Genomic DNA, 24005 nt, shown 5'->3' with positions numbered 1-24005 from the left:
GGGCTGGCAGGCCCCTCCCACGCGTGCTGGGTACAGAGCCCACCTGGAGACCCAGACACTGCAGGTGGGCTTCTCCCACCGAGCGGCTCAGCAAGTAACTCGCCTTCATGCCATGTGTTTCCACCTTCAGCGGTGCCCGCAGCCCCCAGCAGCTGGAGCCTGGATAGCGGAGCCCGGGAGGCCCAGCCCTTCCTGTCTGCCCACATGGGGCGCATCCTCGCGCCCCCAGTGCCTCCCCGAAGCCTGCTGCATGGTAAGAAGACCTCCAGCGGGTCCCCAGGTAGTCCCTGGTCGCCAGCTCTGCTCAGGGGCAAAGGCAGCAGCCCCCCAGGCTGAGAAGACGGGCCACGCTCTGGGCTGACCCAGCCGAGGAAGAACAGCCCCGCCCCAGGAGCCCTGCCGGGCTTGGGGTTGGGGTGCAGCCAGTGAGCTCGGTGAGGCCGCCGGCCGCGAAGACCAGGACCCTGACTGTCAGCACCCAGCAGGGGGCGGAGACTGCGCTGCTGGCGGCTGTTCCACGGCTGACACGCTGGCCTTCTTGACGAGTGTCTGTCACTCCAGCAGCCTGTGTTCTGGAGAACTTCACTGAGATGTTTCTGTGCCTTCAGTGCTGAGGGCTCCCCGGATGCTCTTCCCTCGTCTGACCTGTTGACCCAGTAGATGTGCTGGTGTGCAGCCCGAGAGAGGCCCCAGCTAAGGCTGTGGTTCTGTTCCCTTTGCAGGTCATTACTCCCTACACTTTGACACCTTCCACCACCCCCTGGGTGACACCCCCCCGGCCCTCCCTGCCCGGACCCTGCGCAAGGTAATGTACTGGAGCCACAGCCCCAGCGGCTGTAGGTGTCCGCTCCTCTGCTCTCCCCCGGGTCTCCCCACTCCCGGCTCCATGGGGCCAGAGCCACACTGGGGATGCAGGTGACCAGTGTGTCCGCAGCCACTGTGACGGGGGAGAGGGTTAGAGGGCCTGTGGTGTCAGCACACAGCTCAGGAGGTAAAGAAGCAGCCCGTGATGGACGGCAGAGCATTTTAAACCAGAGTCCAGTCAAAGCATAACACATCAGGCACCAAAGCTTTATTAAAAACTCACTAATTTTCCTGCAAATTGGAAGAGACTATCACGGACTTAGCAGCAGAATGCACTCATCTGGTCCGTGGCCAACTAGGTTTTTCTGCTGCCCAGCCGGCCTGCCCTAGCCCTTCTGCAAGCGCCCGAGAGCCACAGCCAGTAGCCCCGCCCGGCTTCAGGGGGCACAGACGCCCAGCAGCCAGGGCAGGGCCGTGTTTGGTCACAGAAATGCAGGTGATTCTGGGCCCTGGGCCTCGGGGGCCGGAGGGAGCAGCGGCTGCTGCGGAAGGTCCTTTTGAAGTTCACTGATAAGCAGCTTGGCCTTCTCCATACCGCGGCTGTCAGCCTGTCCGCAGAGAGGAATGCTAACGTGTCCACTCTTCTTTTGCAGTCTCCTCTCCACCCTATCCCAGCCTCCCCCACCAGCCCCCAGTCGGGCCTGGACGGCAGCAACTCCACACTGTCCGGCAGCGCCAGCAGTGGCGTGTCCTCCTTGAGCGAGAGTAACTTTGGGCACCCCTCAGAGGCCCCGCCTCGAACCGACACCATGGACTCCATGCCCAGCCAGGCCTGGCATGCCGACGAAGACCTGGAGCCACCCTACCTCCCTGTTCACTACAGCCTCTCCGAGTCGGCCGTCCTGGACTCCATGAAGGCCCAGCCATGCCGCAGCCACTCCGCCCCGGGATGCGTCATCCCTCAGGACCCCATGGACCCGCCTGCGCTGCCGCCCAAGCCCTACCACCCCCGCCTGCCGGCCCTGGAGCATGACGAAGGGGTGCTGCTGCGCGAAGAGGCCGACAGGCCGCGGGGCCTGCACCGCAAGGCCTCGCTGCCCCCGGGGAGCGCCAAGGAAGAGCAGGCCCGCCTGGCCTGGGAGCACGGCCGCGGGGAGCAGTGAGGCAGGCCGGCGGCTGGGACGCCGCCCTCGGAGCAGCTCGCCGACCATTCCAGGTCTGAAGCAAGGCCCCCGGGAGCAGAGAGGCCTGGCACTCAGGAGAGAACCACCGAGTCTACGTTCTACTGCCGTGAACTTGTGTGTTGCCATGTGCAGAGGCCACAGCAGCATGAGGGTTGTGGCTTCCCTTTTCATTTCATGTCTCCGTCTCCATTCCTGCGGGCTTTCCCCTCATTGTGCGCAGTAGATGCTTTCTTCCTCCTGCAGTTCCAGGCCGTGGAGCTCTGCGAGGCTTTGCACAGACAGAACCGCTTCGCGGGGCCTCGGGCAGGAGCCAGGCCCTCCAGGTGGAGATGCACAGAACGGAAATTGCACTAGGACCTCTTCTCTCGCTGTGGACGGAAGAGCTCATGGTTGTATTCAGGGATTGCGCGGGCCACGTGGGCTACACGTCACAGGTGGCGGACAAGTGGCTACAAGCCGTTTTGCACAAATGCCTGCCCACCTGCCACTCTTGTCCAGGAACACTCAACTGAGGGCTGGGTGGGCCAACCTGCCAGCTCAGGCATGTGACTTGGCCTGACTGCATGCCCGGGGCACACTGCCAGGCTTCACCGGCCAGTCCTGCCTCCAGCTGTCTTGGATTTTCCCTCCATCACTTTCATTTCTCACCACTTGCTCCCTTCCACTCATACGCCTCATGCCCTGCAGGAGCCCCCTTGGCGAATGGATCGGCAAAGGTTAGGCCCGAGTGGAGATGTGGAACCAAAGGGACTAGCCACCTTCCTCCCCAAGGCCAGGCGGCCACGAGTTGAGAGATGAGCTGGTAGAGGAGTGAGGCCGAGGTGTGGCAGGGGCCGGAAACCCTGAGCTTTCTAAGGTGGCCGGCCTGCCTGACATGCAGCTCCTGAATCAGGGATTTTCAGCACTACCTCTGAGCAGAGGGCTGGCTGCCCAGCCAGGCTGCCAAGCCCTGAGGACTCACGGTCAGGTTCAGCGAGCTCCCGGGGAGCAGGCTGAGGAGGGGCGTCTCATTGTGGAGTCAGGGAGCCATGCAAGGTGAACTGTCCTCTTCCAAGTGCCAAGCGCAGGCCCTGCTCCGGGCGGTGAGGACCACCACTCAGGGTTCAGGGCGGGCAGGAGGGCAGCTTCTCCAGCCTCCCATCTGCTGGACAGAGCGCAGTGGACTCTGTGGGAACTTTCGGGTCAGAGCGCCGATTTTCCTCTTGCTTTATCATTGAGGGGGGAAGAGGAGGAAGCAGCAGTATTCTACCAGGGTGCTTCTAAGTTACTTTAAGTCGACACAGACTCACTCTTTCTTTTGCTCGAGTTCACAGCTCTGATGGTCACAGGCTGCCTTCTCCTTGTTGAGCACCTTTTCCCGAGCACCTTTCTGCTGGCCTGGCTGGCCTCCTGGCCGGCCCTGGGCCCAAGACCCCCTTCGTCATTGCCCCTCTTCCCAAGCAGACAAGGGTGGTCAGGGTGTTTTTCTCTGGTAAACAAACACCAGCTGTTTAATAGGAATGCCAGCCAGTAACCTTCTAGGAAAGACAGAGGGCAGCATTGCCGTCAGGGCGAGGGTGGTGCTGAGGATGCTCCGGCCTCTGGCGTGGCTGTCACCAGGCCACTCGGCTGTGGTCAGTGTAGGGTTGGGCCCCAGCTTTGTATGTGACCCTTAGGTAGGAGGGGGCAGGCCTTAGGACGCTCCTGAACCTGTCCCGGACAAGGCTGTCCTCGCCCCACACCTACCTTCTCCACCAGGTGGCCAGGAGGGCAGAGGGCAGTGGGGGGCCATTTGCCTTCCTTTTTGCAGGGTGAGCCAGTGGGGTTTTGCCCTCCATTTCCCTCCCCGGATGGAAAGAACAGATTCCAAATCCCTTTTGTTGGAGAATCAGCCAGTCTGAATGGAAGTGGGAGGTCAGAGGTGAGAATCCTCTGAAGATTGTGAAATACTGATTTTCATTCTTTTGAGCTTATTTGTAAATACCTATTTGAATGCTGTGTATTTGTACAGGAATTTGAGCAAAAAATGTATAGAGTGTGATGTCCAATTGGTGTTCAGCCCTATAAATGTGTTTTTAACCTCTGGGCATTCTGTGCTTATTTAAAATTAGAACACTTCTAACCATTTCTTTTGTGTATTTATGTTTAAAAGAGGGGAGGGGTGACTTAAAAATTATCTGTACCAGAGAGCAAAGTTAAAAGAAAAAGATGTACTAGTGTCCCAAGAGGTACTTCACTGTATATATTGTGGTCGCATGTTCTAACAAGTAATGTGACTTCCCGATGTAAATATCTGCCCTTGACCTCGCCCTCCCCGCCCTCCTGATTGCTGTGATGTGAATTAAAGATGAATACCTGACACTGACCCTCTGCGTTCACTGGCAGGAGCAGCCCAGCGCCCTCCGACCTCAGCCCCTACGGAGCCGCCTTTCCGCGCCCCGCCTCCGCGGGCGGGCGGCCGGCCCTGCGGCCGGGAGAGGGCCGCAAAGAGGGAGCCTGCGCCGCGCTGCTCCGGGCCCCGGGCCCCGGGCCTGACGCTCGCTGGGGCGCCGGGCACCTCGGCCAGGCTCCGGGGCTGGGAGACTCGGGGAGCTGCTCCGGGGAACAAACCTAAGCCCCCCGCCCACTGCCGGGCGGCGGGCACCTCGCCTTCCCAGGGGAGCCCTCGGACCCGGCCCGCGGGCCCCGCACGCGCCGGCTCCCCGCGAGGCCCCGGGCGGGCGTGGGGCTCAGGATGCGGAGGCGGGACAGTTCTGCAGGCGCCGGACTGGAGCCAGAGGCACCCCGCCTCCGCCACAACCGCTGCCCCTACCCAAGATGGAGGCCGTGCCGCTTCCGCCGCCGCCCCCGCTTCCTGCGGACGCCCTCCAATCAGCGGCCGACAACTGTCTAGGGCCGGGGGCGGTGCCGCTGCCAGCCAATGAGGAAGGGCAGCGTGGAGCCGCCCGTCTGGGCTCTGGCAGGCGTGGTCCAATGGGGGCGCGGCGTGTGGGCGGGCGCGGGGCTGCCCGCCAATGGGGAGCTACGGCGTGCGTCCGGAACCTGGAGGCGGCGGCGGGCGCGGTTCAGTCGGGCGGCGGCGGCGGTGGAGGATGTGGGCCACGCACGGACTGGCGGTGGCGCTGGCTCTGAGCGTGCTGCCGGACGGCCGGGCGCTGCGGCCGGGCGACTGCGAAGGTACGGCGGGGCCGGGCGGGCCTGACTCCACTCGAGCCGCCGAGGGGCCGGGGCCGGCGGGGCGGCGGCGGCCTGTCCCAGCGGGACCTGCCCGGAGAGGGGCCAGCGCTGGGCACAGAAAATGCTACGTGGGGCGAGAAAAAGTTAGGACGAGGACGTGCCGAGAGCGGCCGGGAGCGGGGATAACGGAGTTTTCATCCTTCCCCGCCGCTGGGCAGAGGCTCCCGGGAGGGCGGCCCCGGGCACCCGCCGGGCCGGTGGGGGTGCGAAGCCGCTCCTCGGGGGCCGGAGGGCTGTTCGGAAATTAGCAGCATTTGGTTCGTCTGCCCTTCGGCCTCCAGCGTGTCCCTTTGTGAGGTCACAGCGAGTCCATCGAGGCCGCGTTCCGTCTGGGCTCAAACTTGACGGGGAAGACGGAGGAGCTGCCGTGGGCATTGGGGGCCCGGGGCCCGGTGAGCCCGGGAGGAAAGCCGGCGGTGGGAAATGGCCTCCCTCGGTGCCTCCGGTTAGAACCGCGGCCGTGACTCCTGTGGGTTGGGTGCAGCTGGGCATGCTGAGCCTCACCTCCCTTCTCTCTCTTCCAGTTTGTGTTTCTTACCTGGGAAGATTTTACCAGGACCTCAAAGACAGAGATGTCACATTCTCACCAGCCTCCATCGAAAAAGAGCTTGTAAACTTCTGCCGCGAAGCAAGAGGCAAAGAGAATCGGCTGGTGAGTAGCTGGTGGCTCCCCGCTGGCGCCGGCCGGTAACCCCCTGCTCGCAGGCCTGGGCGGGGCGGCCACTTGTCTGGCCAGGAGCCTGAGTGAGTTCTGTCGGGGACTCTTCCTCTGCAGTTGTCTGTGTTTTGCCCTGTTCCTGGTGACTGAGCACCTGCTCTGTGCCGGCACTGGCTGTCTGGGGAGAAAGGTGACGGGCAGCAGCAGGACGGACGGTGGGGTGGAGAGGACAGTGCGGGTCAAGAGTCGTTCTGGGGGAGGGTCCTGGGTGGGGGCCGAAGGGACAGCCAGGGGGAGGGCCCAGAGGCCAGACCGAGCTTGGCCTGATTGAGGACAGGGGAGCCAGTGTGCACTGGGTGAGCCCGGGCCCATGGAGGACAGGACCACCCCCGGGAGGCGGTTGTTTTTGTAGCTTTCATTTTCTTGGCAGTCTGGTTCTGTCTGTCTGTCTGTCTGTCTGACTAAAGGTTTGAACCCTGGTGGCTCTTAGCCTCGTGTGGTGGCTGCCAGTTCTGGGACTGAGTGTGTGTTACATCTCGGGGCTTACCCTGACTGCGCCCGGACAGGGCGGCCTGGGGAAAGGAGGCCCTGGCAGAGGAGGGAGGGGCTGTGAGATGTCAGTGTGTTTTGGAGGCGTGGCCACTCCAGCGCCGGCTCCTGAAGGCTGTGTCCTTTCTTGCTGCAGTGCTACTACATCGGGGCCACAGATGACGCCGCCACCAAGATCGTCAACGAGGTGTCCAAGCCGCTGGCCCACCACATCCCCGTGGAGAAGGTGTGCGAGAAGCTCAAGAAGAAGGACAGCCAGATCTGCGAGCTGAAGTACGGTGAGTACCCTGCGGCTCGGTGCCCGCGCCGGGCTCTGCCTTCCAGCGGGTGGCACGCGGGAGCCGGGGTATGTGGCTGAACGCGGCGGGTGGTGCTCAGTGGGGGTGCAGGTCAGGCATTGTGATGGGTGGAGGCCAGAATAGGTCTCGTTGGGGTGACTTTTCAGCAAACTCAGACGGAGGCGGGACATTAGCCAAGGGAACGGAAGAACAGTCCAGACAGAGGACATGGGCAGTGCAGAGGCCGCCAGTGTGGCATGGCAGGTGGTGAGCTGGGCACAAGGCGCCTGGCAGGTTGGTGCAGACAGATCTGGCTGTGCGTCTGGACAGAGTTGGGGCCATTGATTTGAGGGCTGGGAGGGTGTGGGATTTAACGGGCTTTCCTGGCTGCAAGCTCTGAGGGAGAGCCCTTTCTGACCCTGAAGGAAGTGCTGCGTCCGAGCGGGCGGGCCGGAGTCGCCGGTCTCTGCTGGAGAAGGGTCAGGGCCGGGACTGGTGGTTTTCTGTGCCATTCCAGTGTCACCAACGCATTTCATTGGGTGTGTGCCCAAAGTCCTGTGTTCCCCCAGTGTGTCAGGGACGTCTGGACTTCCGGGAGAGACCCTGGAGGTGCGGTGGCACAGGGCTCTCTCGGTCACACGGAGTGGAGCGTGAGCGCCTGACCGGGGCCTGACCAAGGCCTGTGCTGGGACACGGGCTGGGGGTCTACCTGCCCCTTTACCGTAGCCTGACCTCCACCATGACTAACACAGAGGCGCTCGGGCGAGTGGGAGCCACGTTCCTCCTGAGGGACAGGCCGTGCCTCCATCCCTGTCCCGGCGACACTGCCTGTCTGTGGACACGGCCAGCAGGAGCCCCGCCTTCCTGGTGAAGAGGCGGAGCCCCTGGGGCATGGGCACCAGCACCCCGTGTGTCTGAAGCTGTCCCCCGCGCCAGGAGGGCTGCTGGTCCGAGGGGAGGTTTGGCTGTGCGGTCCCGCCTGGCCTGTGGGGTCTGGCCGCCCCCAGCTGGTAACTCTCCCGCTCTCCGCAGACAAGCAGATCGACCTGAGCACAGTGGACCTGAAGAAGCTGCGCGTGAAGGAGCTGAAGAAGATCTTGGACGACTGGGGGGAGACTTGCAAAGGCTGCGCCGAGAAGTCCGACTACATCCGCAAGATCCACGAACTGATGCCCAAGTACGCCCCCAAGGCGGCCGGCGCACGGACTGATTTGTAGGCGGCACCGGGCGGCACTTGGGGGAAGAAGCGGCTCAGCGGTGTCTTCCCCAAACAGCGTTTTGTAATTTATTTAGACCAGCTCCTGACCATGGCCGCTGTGGAGCCTGGAGCTTTCCTGGTGGTGCTGGCTCTCCAGCATCCTGTCGGGGGGTCGCTTCCTTCTGTTGCTGGTTTTCTCTGGGACTTCAAAGTGTGTCTGGGATTTTTTTATTAAAGGAAGAGAACTTCTAGCTGTCCTTGGGGAATTGAACTCGGAAATAGGGTGTTCCCCCATGAAGACCCCACCGACCGACACTCCCTGGTTTACTGTTCGGTCCGTTCACCTTGTGCCCCGACCATCAGTGCTGGAGATGCCAGGGTGGGACGCGGGCTGGGCTGTCAGGTGGTGGGGTGAGGGGTGGGGGGGACCAGGAGGAAGATGGGCTGGAAGCCGAACGGCTGCTTGGGAGGCACCGGGTGGAGTCCGAGATACCAGGGAAGGGTGCACGTTCCTAAGATGCTCGTGGCCTGGCTCCTCCCCTCCACATCTGGCCCTGCAGGTCCTTGCTCGTCGGAGTTTGTGGTCTAGAATCGGGCCTCGTTGGGCTTTTGCAGGACCAGGAGGGGTCGGTTTGTCAGAAGAGCCGGGCCAGGCTGCCCTTGGTCTTTACCCGAGAGGCCTAGCAGCTGAGGTGCTCGGGGCTTGTTCCCACACCTGGTTTTCCCATTGCTTTCTGTGGGGTTGGTGCTTGGAAACCCAGCTGTCAGCAGGAGCTGTGACTCAAGGGAGACCTCTGTCTCGGACCCGTGGAGACCACGTGCAGGCAAAGACAAGCAGTTCTTGCCAAGGACTTGTCAGCCTGCGTTCAGTCCGCCTGCATAAGGCCCTCCATACAGCCCACGAGTGCGCGGCAGCCCCGTGTCTGAGGAACGCCAGGAGGTTGAGCCACTTCTCAGGCCAAGACTCCCCTGATTGGAGGGCAGCTCTTAAGATCTGGCAGGCAGTGTCCTGAGCCCATGAAAAAGGCTGGGAAAATCTATGATGGGAGCCAGAAGATGGCGCTACCTCAGCTCAGCCCCCTAGGTCTGTGTCCCAGGGCCTCCGTGTCCCCCAGGCCACCGGAAGACAGCCCGAGGGCCGGCCCCATGGTGTGCAGGAGCAGGTGGCAGCAGTTCGCGCAGTGCTGCAGGTGTGTGTGAGGGCCTTTCCTTCGCACCTATCTCGCTGCCCCGGAGCTGCTGTCCAGTGTGGGAGGAAAGGCGGTGGGCAGCCACTGCAATGGGTCCAGCACCTGCCCCTGGCTTCTCACTTCACCTCGGAGAGGAGGGCCAGCCCCGGGACGAGGGGTAGGAGGGCCCTGGCCAGTGAGGTTCACTGGTGGACTCAGCCTGCCCTGCGCCCTGCAGCTATCTGGGGTCAAGGAGCCTCTTCCCACCCCATAAGTTGCAGGGGTGTCTCGGCCTTTGGTGGGTGGGGATGGGCAGCTGGGGGCGCAGCAGGTGAACCGAGTTGTGAGCGTGGGGGTCCTGGACCGGGCCTAGGAAGCAGCGTGCTCCAGTCCTTGGGGTGTCAGCCCTGAGCCCCAGGCGGAGACGCCGCGGTGGGGGCGGGAGGGATGCTGTGCCTGGGCGCGCACAGAGGGTCGGGAGCGGTGCCCCAGCCTCAGCTCCGTTGGCCACACGGTGGCGCCAAAGCACCGCCCGGCCGGGCTCGGGGGCAGGCCGCGGGGTCAGGTGGCCTCGGGCGGCGCAGTCCGCTTACGCACGCCGGCGCCGCCTCGCCCCGCCCACCGATGGTCACGTGGCGCGTCGGCGCAGCCTGATAACGCGACGCCCCGCCCCGCCGCTGCGCCGAGTCCTTTTGTCCAAGATGGCGGCGCCGGGGGCGCTGCCTCCTCGGCCGCCGCCGCCTCCGCCGCTGTGAGGGGCCTGCGGGCCGCCCGCCCGCCCGCCGCGCCGGCGCCATGAAGAGGCAGAGCGAGCGAGACTCCAGCCCGAGCGGGCGCGGCTCGTCGTCCTCAGCCAAGCGGCCGCGGGAGCGCGAGCGGGAGGCGGAGGCGGGCGGGCGGCGGGCGGCGCACAAGGCCTCCGTCGGCGCCAAGCACCCGCTTCCAACGCGGACCCGCGACAAACCCCGCGGCAGCGGCGGCGGCGGCAGCGGGCACCGTGACGGCCGCGGCGCCGGGGACGCCAACCACCGTGTGAGCAGCGGCCGCTCCTCCGGCTCCGGCGGCGGCGGGGGGCGCGGCGGCAGGGCCTCCGGGGACCCGGGAGCTTCCGGCGCTTCGCCTCGCTCGTCCCCCCTGCCGCCACCCCCGCCGCCCGGGGCCGAGCCCTCGGGTCCCGGCTCGTCGGCGGCCGCGTCCGAGTACAAGACGCTGCTCATCAGCAGCCTGAGCCCCGCGCTGCCCGCCGAGCACCTCGAGGACCGGCTCTTCCACCAGTTCAAGCGCTTCGGCGAGATCAGCCTGCGCCTGTCGCACACGCCGGAGCTGGGCCGCGTCGCCTACGTGAACTTCCGGCACCCGCAGGACGCGCGCGAGGCCCGCCAGCACGCCCTGGCCCGCCAGCTGCTGCTCTACGACCGGCCGCTCAAGGTGGAGCCCGTGTACCTGCGCGGCGGCGGCGGGAGCAGCCGCAGGAGCAGCAGCAGCAGCGCCGCCGCCTCCACGCCGCCCCCGGGGCCGCCCGCGCCCGCCGACCCGCTCGGCTACCTGCCGCTGCACGGCGGCTACCCGTACAAGCAGCGCTCGCTGTCCCCCGTGGCCCCGCCGCCCCTGCGGGAGCCCCGCGCCCGCCACGCCGCCGCCGCCTTCGCCCTGGACGCCGCCGCCGCGCCGGGGCTGTCCCGGGAGCGGGCCCTGGACTACTACGGGCTGTACGACGACCGCGGGCGCCCCTACGCCTACCCGGCCGTGTGCGAGGAGGACCTGATGCCCGAGGACGACCAGCGCGCCACGCGCAACCTCTTCATCGGGAACCTGGACCACAGCGTGTCCGAGGCGGAGCTGCGCCGGGCCTTCGAGAAGTACGGCATCATCGAGGAGGTGGTCATCAAGAGGCCCGCCCGCGGCCAGGGCGGCGCGTACGCCTTCCTCAAGTTCCAGAACCTGGACATGGCCCACAGGGCCAAGGTGGCCATGTCCGGCCGGGTCATTGGCCGTAACCCCATCAAGATCGGCTACGGCAAGGCCAACCCCACCACGCGGCTCTGGGTGGGCGGCCTGGGGCCCAACACCTCCCTGGCCGCCCTGGCCCGGGAGTTTGACCGCTTTGGGAGCATTCGCACCATCGACCACGTCAAAGGGGACAGCTTCGCCTACATCCAGTACGAGAGCCTGGACGCGGCCCAGGCCGCCTGCGCCAAGATGAGGGGCTTTCCCTTGGGCGGGCCAGACCGCAGGCTGCGAGTGGACTTTGCCAAAGCGGAGGAGACGCGGTATCCCCAGCAGTACCAGGCCTCGCCCCTCCCGGTGCACTACGAGCTTCTCCCGGACGGGTATACCCGGCACCGCAACCTGGACCCCGACCTTCGGGTGCGGGACAGGACGCCCCCGCACCTCCTGTACTCGGACCGAGACCGGACCTTCTTGGAAGGGGGCTGGACCAGCCCCGGGAAGAGCTCTGACCGCAGGAACAGCCTGGAGGGCTACAGCCGCTCGGTGCGCAGCCGCAGCGGGGAGCGCTGGGGCGGAGACGGGGACCGGGGCCTGCCCAAGCCCTGGGAGGAGAGGCGGAAGCGGAGGAGCCTCTCCAGTGACCGTGGGAGGACAGCCCACTCCCCTTACGAGGAGCGGAGCAGGACCAAGGGTGGCGGGCAGCAGGCCGACCGCGGCTCCGACCGCACCCCCGAGCGCAGCCGCAAGGAGAACCACTCCAGCGAAGGGACCAAGGAGCCGAGCGGCAACTCCCTCAGCAACAGCAGGCACGGGGCTGAGGAGCGGGGCCACCACCACCACCACGAGGCTCCGGACTCTGCCCACGGGAAGAAGACGCGGGAGAGCGAGCGCAACCACCGGACCGCTGAGGCCGAGCCGAAGCCTCTGGAAGAGCCAAAGCACGAGGCCCCCAAGCTCAAGAGCCTCTCGGAGTACGCGCGGACGCTGCCGCTGGGCTGGAGCGGGCTGCTGGTGCTGAAGAACAGCTGCTTCCCCACGGCCATGCACGTCCTGGAGGGGGACCAGGGGGTGATCGGCGGGCTCCTCAGAGACCACTCCTCGGGGAGTAAGCTGACTCGGCTGAAGATCGCCCAGCGCCTCCGGCTGGACCAGCCCAAGCTCGACGAGGTCACGCGCCGCATCAAGCAGGGGAGCCCCAACGGCTACGCGGTGCTGCTGGCCACGCAGGCCGCCCCCGGCGGGCCTGGCCCGGAGGCGGTGCCCCTGGTGGAGCCCGGCCTGCAGAGGCGGCTTCTCAGGAACCTGGTCTCCTACTTGAAGCAGAAGCAGGCGGCGGGGGTCATCAGCCTGCCCGTGGGGGGGTCCAAGGGCAGAGACAGCACCGGCATGCTCTACGCCTTCCCGCCCTGCGACTTCTCGCAGCAGTACCTCCAGTCGGCGCTGAGGACCCTGGGCAAGCTGGAGGAGGAGCACATGGTGATCGTCCTGGTGAGGGACTCTGCCTAGCCCGCCGGCCCCAGCTCCGCTCGCGGCACTGGCCGCTGCCTCAACCCCACCCCTTGGTTTCTCTCTGCTGGGTGGTTTGGTTCGTTAGGTGGGAGACCAGAGTCCTGTCCCCACCAAAGCAGTCCTTAGGTTTTGGGGATTTTTCTACCGCGATGAGAAGGGACTCCTGTCATGTTGCTTTCTAGTGTACGAGATACTGTCTGCTGTGTTCTGTATTTTTTATTTTTTGACTAACTGTATGGAAAGTTGTCAGTAAAGCCTTTGTCAGGATGGATTTTTAATCCTGTTCAGAGTCCTGGTTTAATCAAGTTTTTCCCCTCAAAGATGGAAGACCTTGCCCACAAATGCCCTACGTCGTCTTCCTGGCACCGGCATGTTGCCACGTCCTGCCGCGTCGGTTCTCAGCCCCTCGACTCCTTGGGCTGAGTCACAACTGGATGCACGTTGGCTTTCCATCTTGGCTGAGAGCAGGTGGCTTCCGATTGCACCCGCCGCCAGCTGCAGAGCTCATGCAAAGGAAGGGGGTGTCCTCGGGTCCATGGGGAGCAGCTGCGGTGGTTGTTGGTTTGGGTTGTTCGGCCTAAACAGCTGGTGCCCATCGGTTTGAGCTGTGGCTGCTGGACAGCTCCCGTCGCCAGGCCTTTTGGAAGCAGGTGGTCTGGCAGCTGTGGGATCCGATGTGCTGCCCAGGGGTCTTGGTGCTACAGACCGTGCGGACTCCCTCTCTCTCCGCCTCCCTCTGGCCTTGGTGCAGCCACCCGGGGACACCCAGTTGGACACGGAGCTGTCAGACTCCCAGGGACACTAGAGGCCACGTGCTGGAGGAGGGTGGGAGGCCGCTGTGCTTGCTTATGGCCCTGTGAATCCCAGCGCTCCCTGGGGCGCTCAGAACTGATGGTCATGTGCCGAGGCCTAGAGCTTGGGGACGCTGAAGATGTTTGTGATGCTGCCGCGGAGGCGGCAGGTGAGGAAGATGCTGTGGCCTAACTTTCCCAGGTGCAAGGTGAGTGTGCCTAGGCCTCTTGCCAGGATACTGAGGAGGTGGAGACCGGGGAGATGCGGGCTCCTGGGGGGAGGGCAGCCTCGGGGTGCCAGGCCGGAGGGGCGTGGAGGCGCGTGAGCTGGGAGGGGGAACGCTTGCAGCATTAAATGTCACACATCTCTGGTAAGACATGTGGCCAGTGCTGGCCAAGGAAGCCGTGTCCTCCAGCTCTGGCACTGGAGAAAGATCCACAGCCCATGGGATGCTCCTGTGGTTGGATGTCCAAAGGGCCGTTGTCAGGATGAGGGAGAAGGAAGCTCCAGTGAGAGAAACGAGCCCCACGGGGCCAGGCCTTGCTTGCAGGTTTAGCGCGACCCCAGCTGGCGACCCCAGCTGGCAGTGCAGGTGACTGTTAGGTGGTTTGGGGGGACAGCCATGAGGGCCTGGGGGCGCCTGCCCACAAAGACAGAAAAGGAGGTGTCTTGAGACCTTGAGATTTAAAACAAAAGGGGGAGGTGCCCGGGGGGCGCTGCTCTCTGGGCTTCTGCTGGTGCTCGGCCCAGGGGAAGGAGCGCGTTTGTGACAAACATTCGCACCACGTGGGCCGCCGGTTTATTTGCTTGTTGTGCTGGAGGGGAGGGCTGGCCGCCCGGCAGGCTTCCTGCAGGTCTCTGCCGGCCACAGGCCAGAGCGGCATCTCGGGGTGCTTGCCGAGTGGGCGCTCGGGACCCAGCACACCGCCTGCGGCCCTCCCCGAACAGAAGCCGGGAAACCTGGCTGGAGACTGCAGCCTCACCTTGTCCCCCTTCGGGGCTACGTCCGTGTTCTCTGGTCCCCGGAGTTTTGGTGACGAGCCACAGCCTGTAGTGTGACCTCCCTCCCGTCCCTCACACCCTCTTCTCAGCCACTTCCTTCCACTCAGCACACAGGGTGCCGGGACCTGTGGGGCCGAGGCAGCTCAGGTGGGCCAGGCCCGCGGCCAGATGCTGCCTGAGCTGCCACTGCAGGCGCGGCCCTCCTCTGGGGTCCTCTCGGGCGTGTTGCTTAAAAGCAAAATCAACAAGAGGGCTCCTGAGCAGCTCGCCTGCGCCCTGGTGGCCTGAGCACGAGGGCTGAGGCTTCCGTGGCCTCTCAGGGTGCTCCCCTTTGGGTGTGTTGTCAAGGCAACCAGAATCTGGCTTTCCTGCCGAGGCCCCTCCCCTGAGCCCGGGTGCTCCCAGGAGCTGCCAGTGTCAGGGAAACAGTGCTCGGATAATGACTGGGAGAAAGAGTGCTTTTACCATTTCTTTACTTTTAACCCGTTTTCTTCTAATCCGTTCAGCACCAGCAATCTATCTACTGGTTAGGTGTTAGCGACCTTTTTAAGCTGAGGCATGACGCACCTTAGGAGCCGAGACCTCTGCTCTAGAGGACCAGGAGGTACCTGAGCGACACAGGGCTTCGGTGTGTGACAGCTTGTGGTGCTCCGAGCCCAGCCGGGCTTCACCAGCCCCTGGTGAGTCTAGCTGTCTGTCTTGCTTGTTTACTTCAAACCAAATGTCCCCTCTTCTCTGAGCTACGTACCTACGTGACAGAAACCAAGAGCTGTTACTGGGCAAACTCACAGGAAGCAAGGCAGCAGGGTCTCTCATGGGCGGGGGGGGGGGGGGGGGGGTTTAAGCACCTGGCATTGCCCTTGGTGGTGGCACGGTTCACCCCAAGGCTGGTTGCAAGAGCCTGTGAAGTAGCTGCCAGCCCCGCCTGGCCAGCCCGCTGCCCCGCAGCTGCCCCTGCACTGCCACTGGCCTCCCAGGGAGCTACGGCCCCTTAGCTCTGCCTCATCCGTCCCCATGTCCAGGAGCCCACGGTCCAGCCCCGTGTGGGGCCTGTGCTCAGAGTGCCTTCCTGGTCAGAACCCTGCCGCCTCCCGCAGCCCGCGCCAGGGGCTCCTATGCAGACAGTCTGGGGAGCTGCAGGCCAGGCCGGGCAGACCTGCGGCTGAGCCCCTTCTCCCCAGAGAGCTTTTTGGGCAGAGGTGTCCTTACCACCGTGCCGACTGCCTCTCGGAAGGCGGCTTCTCTCCCGCATGGCTAGAGCTGCAAGGAAAGGGACAGACCCGCTTTGGTAAAAGGACAGGGAAAGGCCGTAGCAAAGACAGGCTTGTAGTTTATTTTGTATTTTTTTAAATAAATACACTTTACATTAAAGAAAAAGGCCTTTGATTTGTAATTTCCACATTGGGGAGAAAGGAAAGAGAAAAAAAGATTTTGAAAAACAAAGACAAAGAAAACTAGAGGGAGTGAACTCATATCCCAAGTTCCCTGGACTCCACGAGCCAGCATCCAGCCCTGCTGCCCGCCCCAGGAGAGCAGTCCACCTGATGGCTTGTGAGGCAACAACAGGTTAAAAATCATATATTATATTTATAATAAAATAGTCTTCATCCTCATCAGCTTAAGAAACCACGATTTTCCTTTCACTTAAATACGAATGTAAAAATGCCTCCGCATTGTTCTTTAGACGCCATTTTCTTCCGCAGAAAATGCAGTGGGACAAGGACCTGGAGGATACAAGTTCATACCCTCAATTATAAATGCTTGGCTTTTTTTTTTCTTTTTAAGTTTTATAAAAAACTATTTCTTGTTCTTTAAGTAAAGAACATTTTACAAAGAAAATATATTGTGAAATGACCCCAGAAACATGTTTCTCCCTTGAGGAAAGGTATGTCCATCCGAGGAGAAGGAACAGACGAGGGCCTGACCGCAGGTGTCTTGGTGGCTATTAGCTTTGGACGGGTCCTCGGGGCCCAGGGGACTCTCCAGACCACAGTCCTCTGAGCGCAGGCCAGGCCGTTCCCTAGCACAGCCCTGGGAGGGAGGGAGGCAGGGGGGAAGGTGGTATGAATTCATTTGACTTAGGTTCTCGCCTGCTAAGACTCTTCCACGTGCTGCTGTTTCTCACTCATTCAGAGATAAGATGATGTCATCTTCCAGGTCAGAGTTGTCCGAGCTGTCGGCTGCAAGGTAAGCAGAGGGAGAGGCCAGGTCACCATGGGCTTCCAGGAGCTCAGGAGGAAGCGCCTGAGATGCACACACTTGTGTCTGGAACCAGTTACCTTTCCAGAGAGGAAAAGGCACCAAGCCACCCCTGGGACCTCCTGCTCTCCCCCCAGAGGGCCTGCCTGTGGTGTCCTCAGTCCTAGCGGCTCATCCTGCCTTACAGACCCTTAAGGACCAGGCAAACCCCCCGCAAGCTTCTACCCACGATGCTTTGAAAAGCTGCAGAGGGAGCCCCACAGCCCTTGGGCCTCTGAGTCCTTCAGGGCTGGGCACGGCCTATCAGCCCAGGACCTGAGCCCAAGCAAGAAGGAGATTTCTCCTTAACGCAGCCCTTCTCCCAAAAGAGCTCAAGGCAGAGACTGTCTAGCTGGGATCTGTGCCCTGCAGTTCCTCAGTATGGCCTGCGGGGAGCAGACTCCCTCAGCGGGCAGGCTGTTGCAGAGGTAGCCGCCTGGCACCTGTGGCTGGCTGGCCTCAGCCGGAAGCCTAGGAGCTCACTCCTGACTCTGGTTATCTGCTGAGAGAAGGTAAGGGGAAGGCCTAATGCCCACTGTGATCACTCACAGCCGTGAAATGGTTTGTAACAGGGGCTCCCGGAGTGGGCAGACCCTGCCCTACAGCCCCCACTGCCCACGGGCCCTGAGGTTCCCACAGGAGAGGCCAGCTGCTGGGCCCAGCGACTGAGAGAACGGACTCAGAAAAGCTGAGGAAGGGAGTTCCCAAACCTTCATTCACTACACTCTCCTTTAGGACGGAAACGGAAGTGGATCAATAAAGCCAAGGAAAGCATGGCCGTGACTCAAGGAAGTCCTGAGAAGCAGCCGAGAAACTCCTGGGCTGGAAGGCACAGCACGAGTCAGATCACAGAACCAACGCTGGCCACAGCGCGTCGGCGGCCTTGCTGCCAGGACTCGGGGAGGAAGTGCAGCGGCAAAGGGCAAGCCTGCTCCCCAGAGCCAAGTTCATATCCCAGGTGCCCCCGCTGTGAGCCGCCATTGCCGGACCAACGCCCGGCACCTGCCCTCCAGCCCGGCCCGGGACCAGGCCGGAGGAGGATCACAGCCCAGCCCTGAAGCACGTGAGTGTAGGTGCAGGTCAGAACCGTCAGGGCTCCGTGCTCAGGGTCAGGACGCCCCCCTGCCCACCTCGGCCTTTTAGCGCCTCCAAGTGCTCAGACACCCTGGTCGGGGCCTTTCCGAAGGCGAAGGCCGTGCGGATGGGAACCCTGTTGGCACCATTTAGCCTGCTGCTCTATGACATGAGGCTTTAGGCGGGGGCAGAGGGGGCCGCACGGAACTGACTGGAACAGAGACCTCAGTTCAGGAGTTGGGGTTCTGCGTAGGGAATCCAGCACCAGGTTGGGGCCCAGGCCTCTGCAGGGGTGGGTGGGGCTCCGGGTGTGGCTTCCTAGGCTTGATGGCTTCTCAGATCCTAAAAGGCTCCACAGCCCCAAACCATGCAGCTGCTCTGAGCTCCTTGTGAGCGGATGGCCGGCAGACAAGGGCCCAGAGTGTTCCCTGCCGAGCGAGCAGCTGTGGTGTGAAAACGAGCGATGGCGCACCCGCTGCAGGTGCCACCTCGTCACCCTCAGCTCGAGCCCAAGCTAAAGCGTCCTTGAGCCGCGTCTATCACGGCATTCCACATCACATATCCACCGAGTTAGAGCAGCTGGCGGGCCTGAGGCTTTCCAGGTGGCCGAGGTTAGGAAAGGGGTTCCTAACTAACAGGAAAGGCAGGGGAGGCGGTAAACAGGCAAACAAAGCGCTGGCTTTGTATTCCAGTGAAGGAGGTCATGGTGGGCACCACACCTGCTGCTCCTTAGCCCACCTGCCGCTTGTCCTTGGAGGGAAACGGAACTGGGGCCTGCATGTCACTATGCAGAGGACAGAAGGGTTCGGTAAAACTTGCCCTGAGATTGTCAATACTGTCCCCTGGCCCTTAGTCCCTCTTCCCTGGCGCTGACCATGGCTAGGGACAAAACAAGCTTCCTTCACTGAGTCACTTAACCTCCATGGAAACAGTGGAGCTGGTCCACAGCACTCCCGCCCAGCCCAGAGGTGTGAGGAAGGCTTCCCTCGGCAGCTGCCTTCAAGCTTGAGGGCCAGAGCATGTATCAGCTCTCCTCCTGCTCCTGGCTGTCAAACACTAAGCATACTGTAAAGCACTGGTCTGTCGGGCCCAGGCCAGCACAACACAGGGAAGTCAGTGTTCTGGATCCGCCCTTCAAGGGCAGCACACAGGCTCCCGCTCTGGCAGCGTGGACATGGAGGAAGGAGCTTTCAGAACGACGTGGCTAGTGGCTGTGTTGGGTGTGACGCCCTGGCTGTGGGAAGACTGGCTGTCGCAGGGATTATGCCATCAGGCAGGCAGTGCCACCTCAGAGATGCTGCCCACCGTGTCCTCTGGAAACACCGTGAGCTGTGGGGCTGGCAGACCCTGAGGACCGTCACCTGGTTCCTCAGGACTCCTTAGCACACAGGGCAGTTCGACTTCAGAGGCTTCCTAGTGGGAAGTGCTGCAGACGGAGTTTTTCTAACTTGGAATGGGGGGGTGGGGGGGGGAGACAAAAAACACAAGAGACCTGTGCCCCTGGTCTTTAAGGCAAAAGCAGACAGAAAAGCCCCCCAAGAGGCTTGTTACTCGGGGAAGGAGCAAGCGGGGCCGGGGAGGAACCGCATTCGGCCTCTGTTCGGAGGCTCCCCTCCTCACAGCCAGGACCTGACCCCGCGTGTCTGGCTGCGTGCACACAACAGAAGAGCTGAGAAGCTGCAGCAGAGACCATGTGGCCACAAAGTAAAACATTTACTGTCCCGCCTTTACAGAGTCATTTGCCAGCCTCCATTGTAAGGATGAGAGAGAACACGGTTTGGTTACAGAGTCTGATGGGAGAGCAGAGGGTCAGAGATGGGAAACCATAGATGCTTTTCCTCAGGGGCCAGAGGGTGGGACAGACAGGGCAGGAGCAGAGAACTCCTGGTGTGGCTTCCACACTGGGCGGGGCCGGCACAGGGGAGGCGTCTTCCCCTGGAGGCCCAGGCGCAGCCCCATGGTCGTCCTGGACTTACTGTCCCCCAGGATCAGTTCCACTTCCTCGTCTGCATCGGAGTCTCCGTCCTCCCCGTCCTCTCCCTCCTCCAGAAGGTTAGCCAGCTCCTCGTCCGAAGGAGAGAAGTCATTGTCCCCATCCTCCCCTGCGTTCTCATTGTTGTCGTCCTCCTCCAGCTCCGCCTCCAGCAGCTGGTCAGTGTCAAGGTCATCAAGGTCATCGGTGTCGTCGTCATCTTCATCGTCATCTTCCTCCTCCTGCTCCTCCTCCTCCTGTAAGAGAGCAGTAGGTCCGTTAGGAGGAAACAGGCCTGGCCCATTCCCTAAGGACGGGAGGGAACTGCCAATAGAGAGGGGTCACCACGGTTAGCAGACACATCAGTGAGGCAGCGACCGGCATGTGGCATGTACACGGCCCCCAGACACCAGGCCAGGATGACTACTTACTCCGCGAAGGCGTTCCTGGCCACGCAGCCCTCTCCAAAGAAACCGAAACCCACTTCACAGAGGCCTCCGCCACGGAGGGCGAGCCTCCTGGCTAATAACCCCCAAGTGAAATCGGGCTGTTCTCCAGCTAACGAAACAACACGGCTGCTGAGCACAGCTCCTCAGCCCTCACGTTCCTGAGGGACGTGAACAGCCCTGTCCCAGTGCTGCATAAGCAACCGGGGTCCGAGCCAAACAAAGCAGACGTTCACCGTCCGGAACACTCACAGCCTGTGTTCTGTGCTAGAGAAGCCGTCGGCCCTTGCATTCCGCCACAGATCCCGTTTTGCACTAGTATCCAAACTGTTTTCCTTCAAGCAAAGAGGACACAGCGCCTCTTAGCTAGCTTTGACCAAGACCGACAGGTGTTTCCAAGTAAATGTTACTAGCAGTTACTTGTAACTCCTCAAATATCAACAGCTTGGCAAGTAGGAAAAAGATTCCACTTCCCGCAATAATAAGATATAGTCCACTTACTCCATCAGCCAGCTCACCAGTCTCCCTCCTCTGCCACTTCCGGACGCAACTCTGCGGCCTTAGTCCTTCCAGAAGCTGCCCATCCCAGTCACAGCAATGACTGCTGACTGACCACCTAGCTAATCCAACTTCGTAGAATTCCAATTTCTTGTTAACTGAGGTGACTTATTAAGTCGGTGAGTGCTCAGGTGTAAGCATCAGAATCACCTGACAAAACACGTGCTAACCCACATTCAGGACCACGGAGCAGGCTCTCCAAAGGAAGCCCACCGGGTGGAGCTTAGAAAGGTTCCCAGGATTGTGAGGTGCCCCCAATGAAGAGCCAGGAAGCACAAGATTACCTCGGAGTTAAATAGCTTTTAGCCTCTATTCCCTTCAAAAATACAACCAGTCCCTTAGAAAAACAAACGCCTGGTCATACTTTCAGATGGGAATCTAAAAAAGAATAGCAGAATAACTTTTCTAAAGATGTAATTCAAGCCCAAGCCTACGTTGATATTTCAACATGTCATATTTTGTAAAATTTAAACTCCTGCTTTTCTTCCCTTTGACATTTGTCCTGGTGTTAACTGTCCTTAAAAGCTACAAGTTCATTTCAGAGTTGTAAATACTTGTTTTTTCTCTTCTCACTGAAAAATCTAACTCACGTACATTTTAAACTTTAAAAAAAAAAAAAAAAAAAGGCAAGCTGACCAGGCTTGCAGCAGGAGCGTGGCCCATAAACACCCCCACCATGCTCCTGGCCGCAGGAGCACGCGGAAAGCACAGCATGCAGTGGTCCCGGGTTCCAAAATGGATGGAGAAAGTATTAGCCCCTTGCTTTTTAATATAAATGTAAGGTTGTAAGGTTAACTATAATTAGTTGAAAAGTATTGGCTTTTCAAAATCTAGGAACTATTATCAATTACTAATCTTTGATTTTGTAATTTTCCTAAAAGCCAACAAAGTTGGATTTAATTGACTTTTAAAAACACAAATGCCAAAATTCCAGTCCATAAGAGAGGCTTTGACAAGGGGCTGGCTTATCTCCCCTCTTACCAAGTGCCTGAAGGCCGCAGCGTAGCAACCTAAGAACCAGAACGTAGCTGTGCCAGGCCCTGATCGGTGGCACCTGCCCGTCAGGCTGAGTGCACTGCTGAGGGGAGGCAAATTCTGAGGCGCTGCTCCAGGTGCCTGCATCCCTCGCACTTGAGGCACGCCTGAACCAGAGACCTGCACACAGGGCCAGGTGAGGACACTTTACATAGCAAATGACATGCAAAGTAAGACTCCGGTTTAGGACCAGGTGAAGCACGCTCAGGGAAGGGGAGAAGCCAGGAGGAATGTGCTGGAGATAGTAAATGCAGCAAAGCACCGCTGTGACGCAGGAGGGCATGTGAGTCAGCGGAATTAAGAAAACTTGCTTCAGTAGACATGGCCTAGCCCAGTGGTCGGCGAACTGGGGCAAGAGCCGAGGTTTGCCATTCTGTTGACTAATGAGTTTGCCAACTACTGCTTTAGGGAGAAACACTTAAAAAAAAAACCACCTTTTTAATAATGTACCAATGTCTTTAACCTAAAGTCAAAACTTCTGGGTAAGGGTAATAATGCCTTACACAGTGGTCAGCAAACTCATTAGTCAACAAACTCATTAGCAGCAAACCTCGACTCGAGAGCCCCATATGCTTACAAGCCAGTTTGCCAACCACTGGTCTAGTCCAGCCGGCGTGGCTCAGTGGCTGAGTGTCAGCCTAAGAACAGGAGGTCGCAGTTCAGTTAATTCCCAGTCAGGGCACAAGCCCGGAGAGTGGGCTGGATACTCAGGAGGGAGGTGCAGGAGGCAGTCAATCAATGATTTTATCTCATCACTGATGTTTCTATCTCCCTCTCCCTTCCCCTATCCCACTAAAACATATCTAAATCAAAACACCAAGGGCTTAAGGGTGATATCAGTTTTCAAATGGATGTCCTTCCTATGAGAGGGCCACGGCGCAGCAGGTAGGAGATGTGCCGGATCCGGTGAGAGGCAGAGGCAATGCTAACTCGCCCCCCTCACCCCACACCCACACCGTCTCCAGCCGGAGAGCTGCGGGCTTCCCCCAGGCGGGGCCTCGGAGCCTGCCGCCTGGCCCTCGCCGTCCATGCCCGGGGCGCTGCCTTCTCCCTCCTGCCTCCGTGGCCAGGGAGCAGCCTTCACCAGAGCAGGGGCAGGTGGAGGCAAGCTTCCTCTTCCTGCGGTGGCCCCCTCCCCACCCAGAGCACCTCTGCCCTTCAAGAGACAAGCACCAAAACTAAGCAATGCCACAGCGGAAGGAGAAAACGAAAGGAACCCAACTCTGCAACAAGAAAGTGAAGCCCTGGTCACTGGTGTTGCACAGGAAAGACCTGCCAAAGCTCTTGGGAACTGATACGACACTGCAGGCGCTGCCTGGCACATGACCATAAACTAACGCCCCGGAAAGGAAAAGCTGACCCGCCCTGGGACACACTATCCACTCACGTTTCATACAGCTTTCATCTCCAAAGCATCAGTCTTCTCTTCCCTGTCAGCTCTATCTGCTCTCCCGTCTGACAGGGGACTGCATGGAACTGGCAGGAGGCAGCCGGACACTGGCCTCACAGAGTGGAACGCACAGGACCAGCAGGCTCTGGTTGAAGTTCTGCCATAAAACCTACTTCCTTGTGAGTTTCAGGGATCAAGAGCACATGCCGGGCTCAGAATATGCCAACAGGCAGCAAAGGCTGCTCTTTAAAAAACGCGGAAGGGAAAAGCAGAGCATGGCCTCCCTGAGGACACTGACCTGGTCCTCCTCCTCGTCCTCGTCCTCCGCCAGGCGCTGCCTGCCCACCTCGTACAGCCTGCACACCGTGTCCATGTTGAGAGCATCCATGCTGCTCTGGTTCTGAAACGGCACCCAGTTCTCGGTGAGTCCTCAGAAGGCCTGCCCCACCCCACACCTCGGCTCTGATTGGCACCCGTGCACCCTGACCCTCAGCTATCCAAGGCCCCAACACCCCAAATTCTTGAAATTCTGAAAATACCTGGGACCCAGAGAAGGAATAAAAAACAGAAGAGAAGGCTGGGTTAGTGAGGGGTATAAACACGAGAGACTGCCATCCTTGGAACAAACCCGACGTGCTCCGGTGAGAGGGGCAGACACCTCTAAAAAAGGGTGGCATGTGAGTCCAAGACAGTAGGAGACAGGACTCTGCACACTGTTTTATATCAGCATTTGCTTATTTTTCTTACACTGCAGGTCTCCCAAACCCCAGCAAATGAGGTTATCAATAACCTCCCATCAGGAATGCAGCCACTTTATAACATGTCTCACATCGGTCAAAACCCGAACCACCCCACCAAAGAGCAGGCTTCCGCAGCGCCGTTACCTCGATGACAGCCAGGTAGCAGTCCTTGGTGTCTGTGCACAGGTCAAAGATGTTCCGCTTCACGTCGATGGTTGCTGGAAAACAAGGTGACAAGGCTCA

At 60.8% G+C, this 24005-nt stretch overlaps 5 protein-coding genes and 1 long non-coding RNA gene across 16 annotated transcripts in view; 4 read left to right on the top strand and 2 right to left on the bottom strand.

The window, feature by feature from the left end:
- DOCK3 (dedicator of cytokinesis 3) overlaps nt 1-4326 on the top strand; it is a 146579-nt gene extending 142253 nt beyond the window's left edge. For 8 of the 10 annotated variants that reach the window (XM_084902252.1, XM_084902250.1, XM_084902253.1 and 5 more), the window contains 3 exons: nt 131-253; nt 723-805; nt 1458-4326. In XM_084902252.1, coding sequence (XP_084758378.1) covers nt 131-253; nt 723-805; nt 1458-1967 — 716 coding nt within the window. In that variant the 3' untranslated portion in view covers nt 1968-4326. The remainder of the gene's footprint in view (nt 1-130; nt 254-722; nt 806-1457) is intronic. The other 2 variants (XM_084902254.1, XM_084902255.1) reach the window with 2 other exon arrangements.
- Nucleotides 1-24005, bottom strand: part of CISH (cytokine inducible SH2 containing protein) — a 262755-nt gene that overhangs the window by 192801 nt on the left and 45949 nt on the right. The gene's annotated exons all lie outside the window — the stretch shown is intronic.
- On the top strand, nt 4991-8138 carry MANF (mesencephalic astrocyte derived neurotrophic factor). Its single transcript, XM_084902359.1, has 4 exons — nt 4991-5144; nt 5729-5856; nt 6548-6689; nt 7722-8138. The coding sequence occupies exons 1-4, from the start codon at nt 5060-5062 to the stop codon at nt 7904-7906; spliced, it is 540 nt and encodes a 179-aa protein (XP_084758485.1). The 5' UTR covers nt 4991-5059; the 3' UTR covers nt 7907-8138.
- On the top strand, nt 9581-12804 carry RBM15B (RNA binding motif protein 15B). The gene has a single exon (XM_084902278.1). It carries the CDS (start codon nt 9852-9854, stop codon nt 12510-12512), a length of 2661 nt encoding a protein of 886 aa, XP_084758404.1. The 5' UTR covers nt 9581-9851; the 3' UTR covers nt 12513-12804.
- Nucleotides 15619-24005, bottom strand: part of DCAF1 (DDB1 and CUL4 associated factor 1) — a 49480-nt gene continuing 41093 nt past the window's right edge. The window contains exons 21-24 of one of the 2 annotated variants that reach the window (XM_084902257.1): nt 23907-23980; nt 23321-23422; nt 19598-19850; nt 15619-16489 (exon numbers count right to left, since the gene is read on the bottom strand). In XM_084902257.1, the coding sequence (XP_084758383.1) occupies nt 16431-16489; nt 19598-19850; nt 23321-23422; nt 23907-23980 (488 nt within the window). In that variant the 3' untranslated portion in view covers nt 15619-16430. Of the gene's footprint in view, nt 16490-19310; nt 19851-23320; nt 23423-23906; nt 23981-24005 lie in introns of those variants that run through there. The other variant, XM_084902256.1, reaches the window with a different exon arrangement.
- Nucleotides 19768-21138, top strand: LOC311631817. Its single transcript, XR_014796653.1, has 2 exons — nt 19768-19871; nt 19906-21138. It is a non-coding gene; the product is annotated as an uncharacterized lncRNA (long non-coding RNA).

Source organism: Pipistrellus hanaki (assembly GCF_964339955.1).
Source record: "Pipistrellus hanaki genome assembly, chromosome: 13".
In the NCBI taxonomy this organism is placed as follows: domain Eukaryota; kingdom Metazoa; phylum Chordata; class Mammalia; order Chiroptera; family Vespertilionidae; genus Pipistrellus; species Pipistrellus hanaki.
Note: the sequence above shows the minus strand (reverse complement) of the source record. Positions and strands in the feature narration are given on the sequence as shown.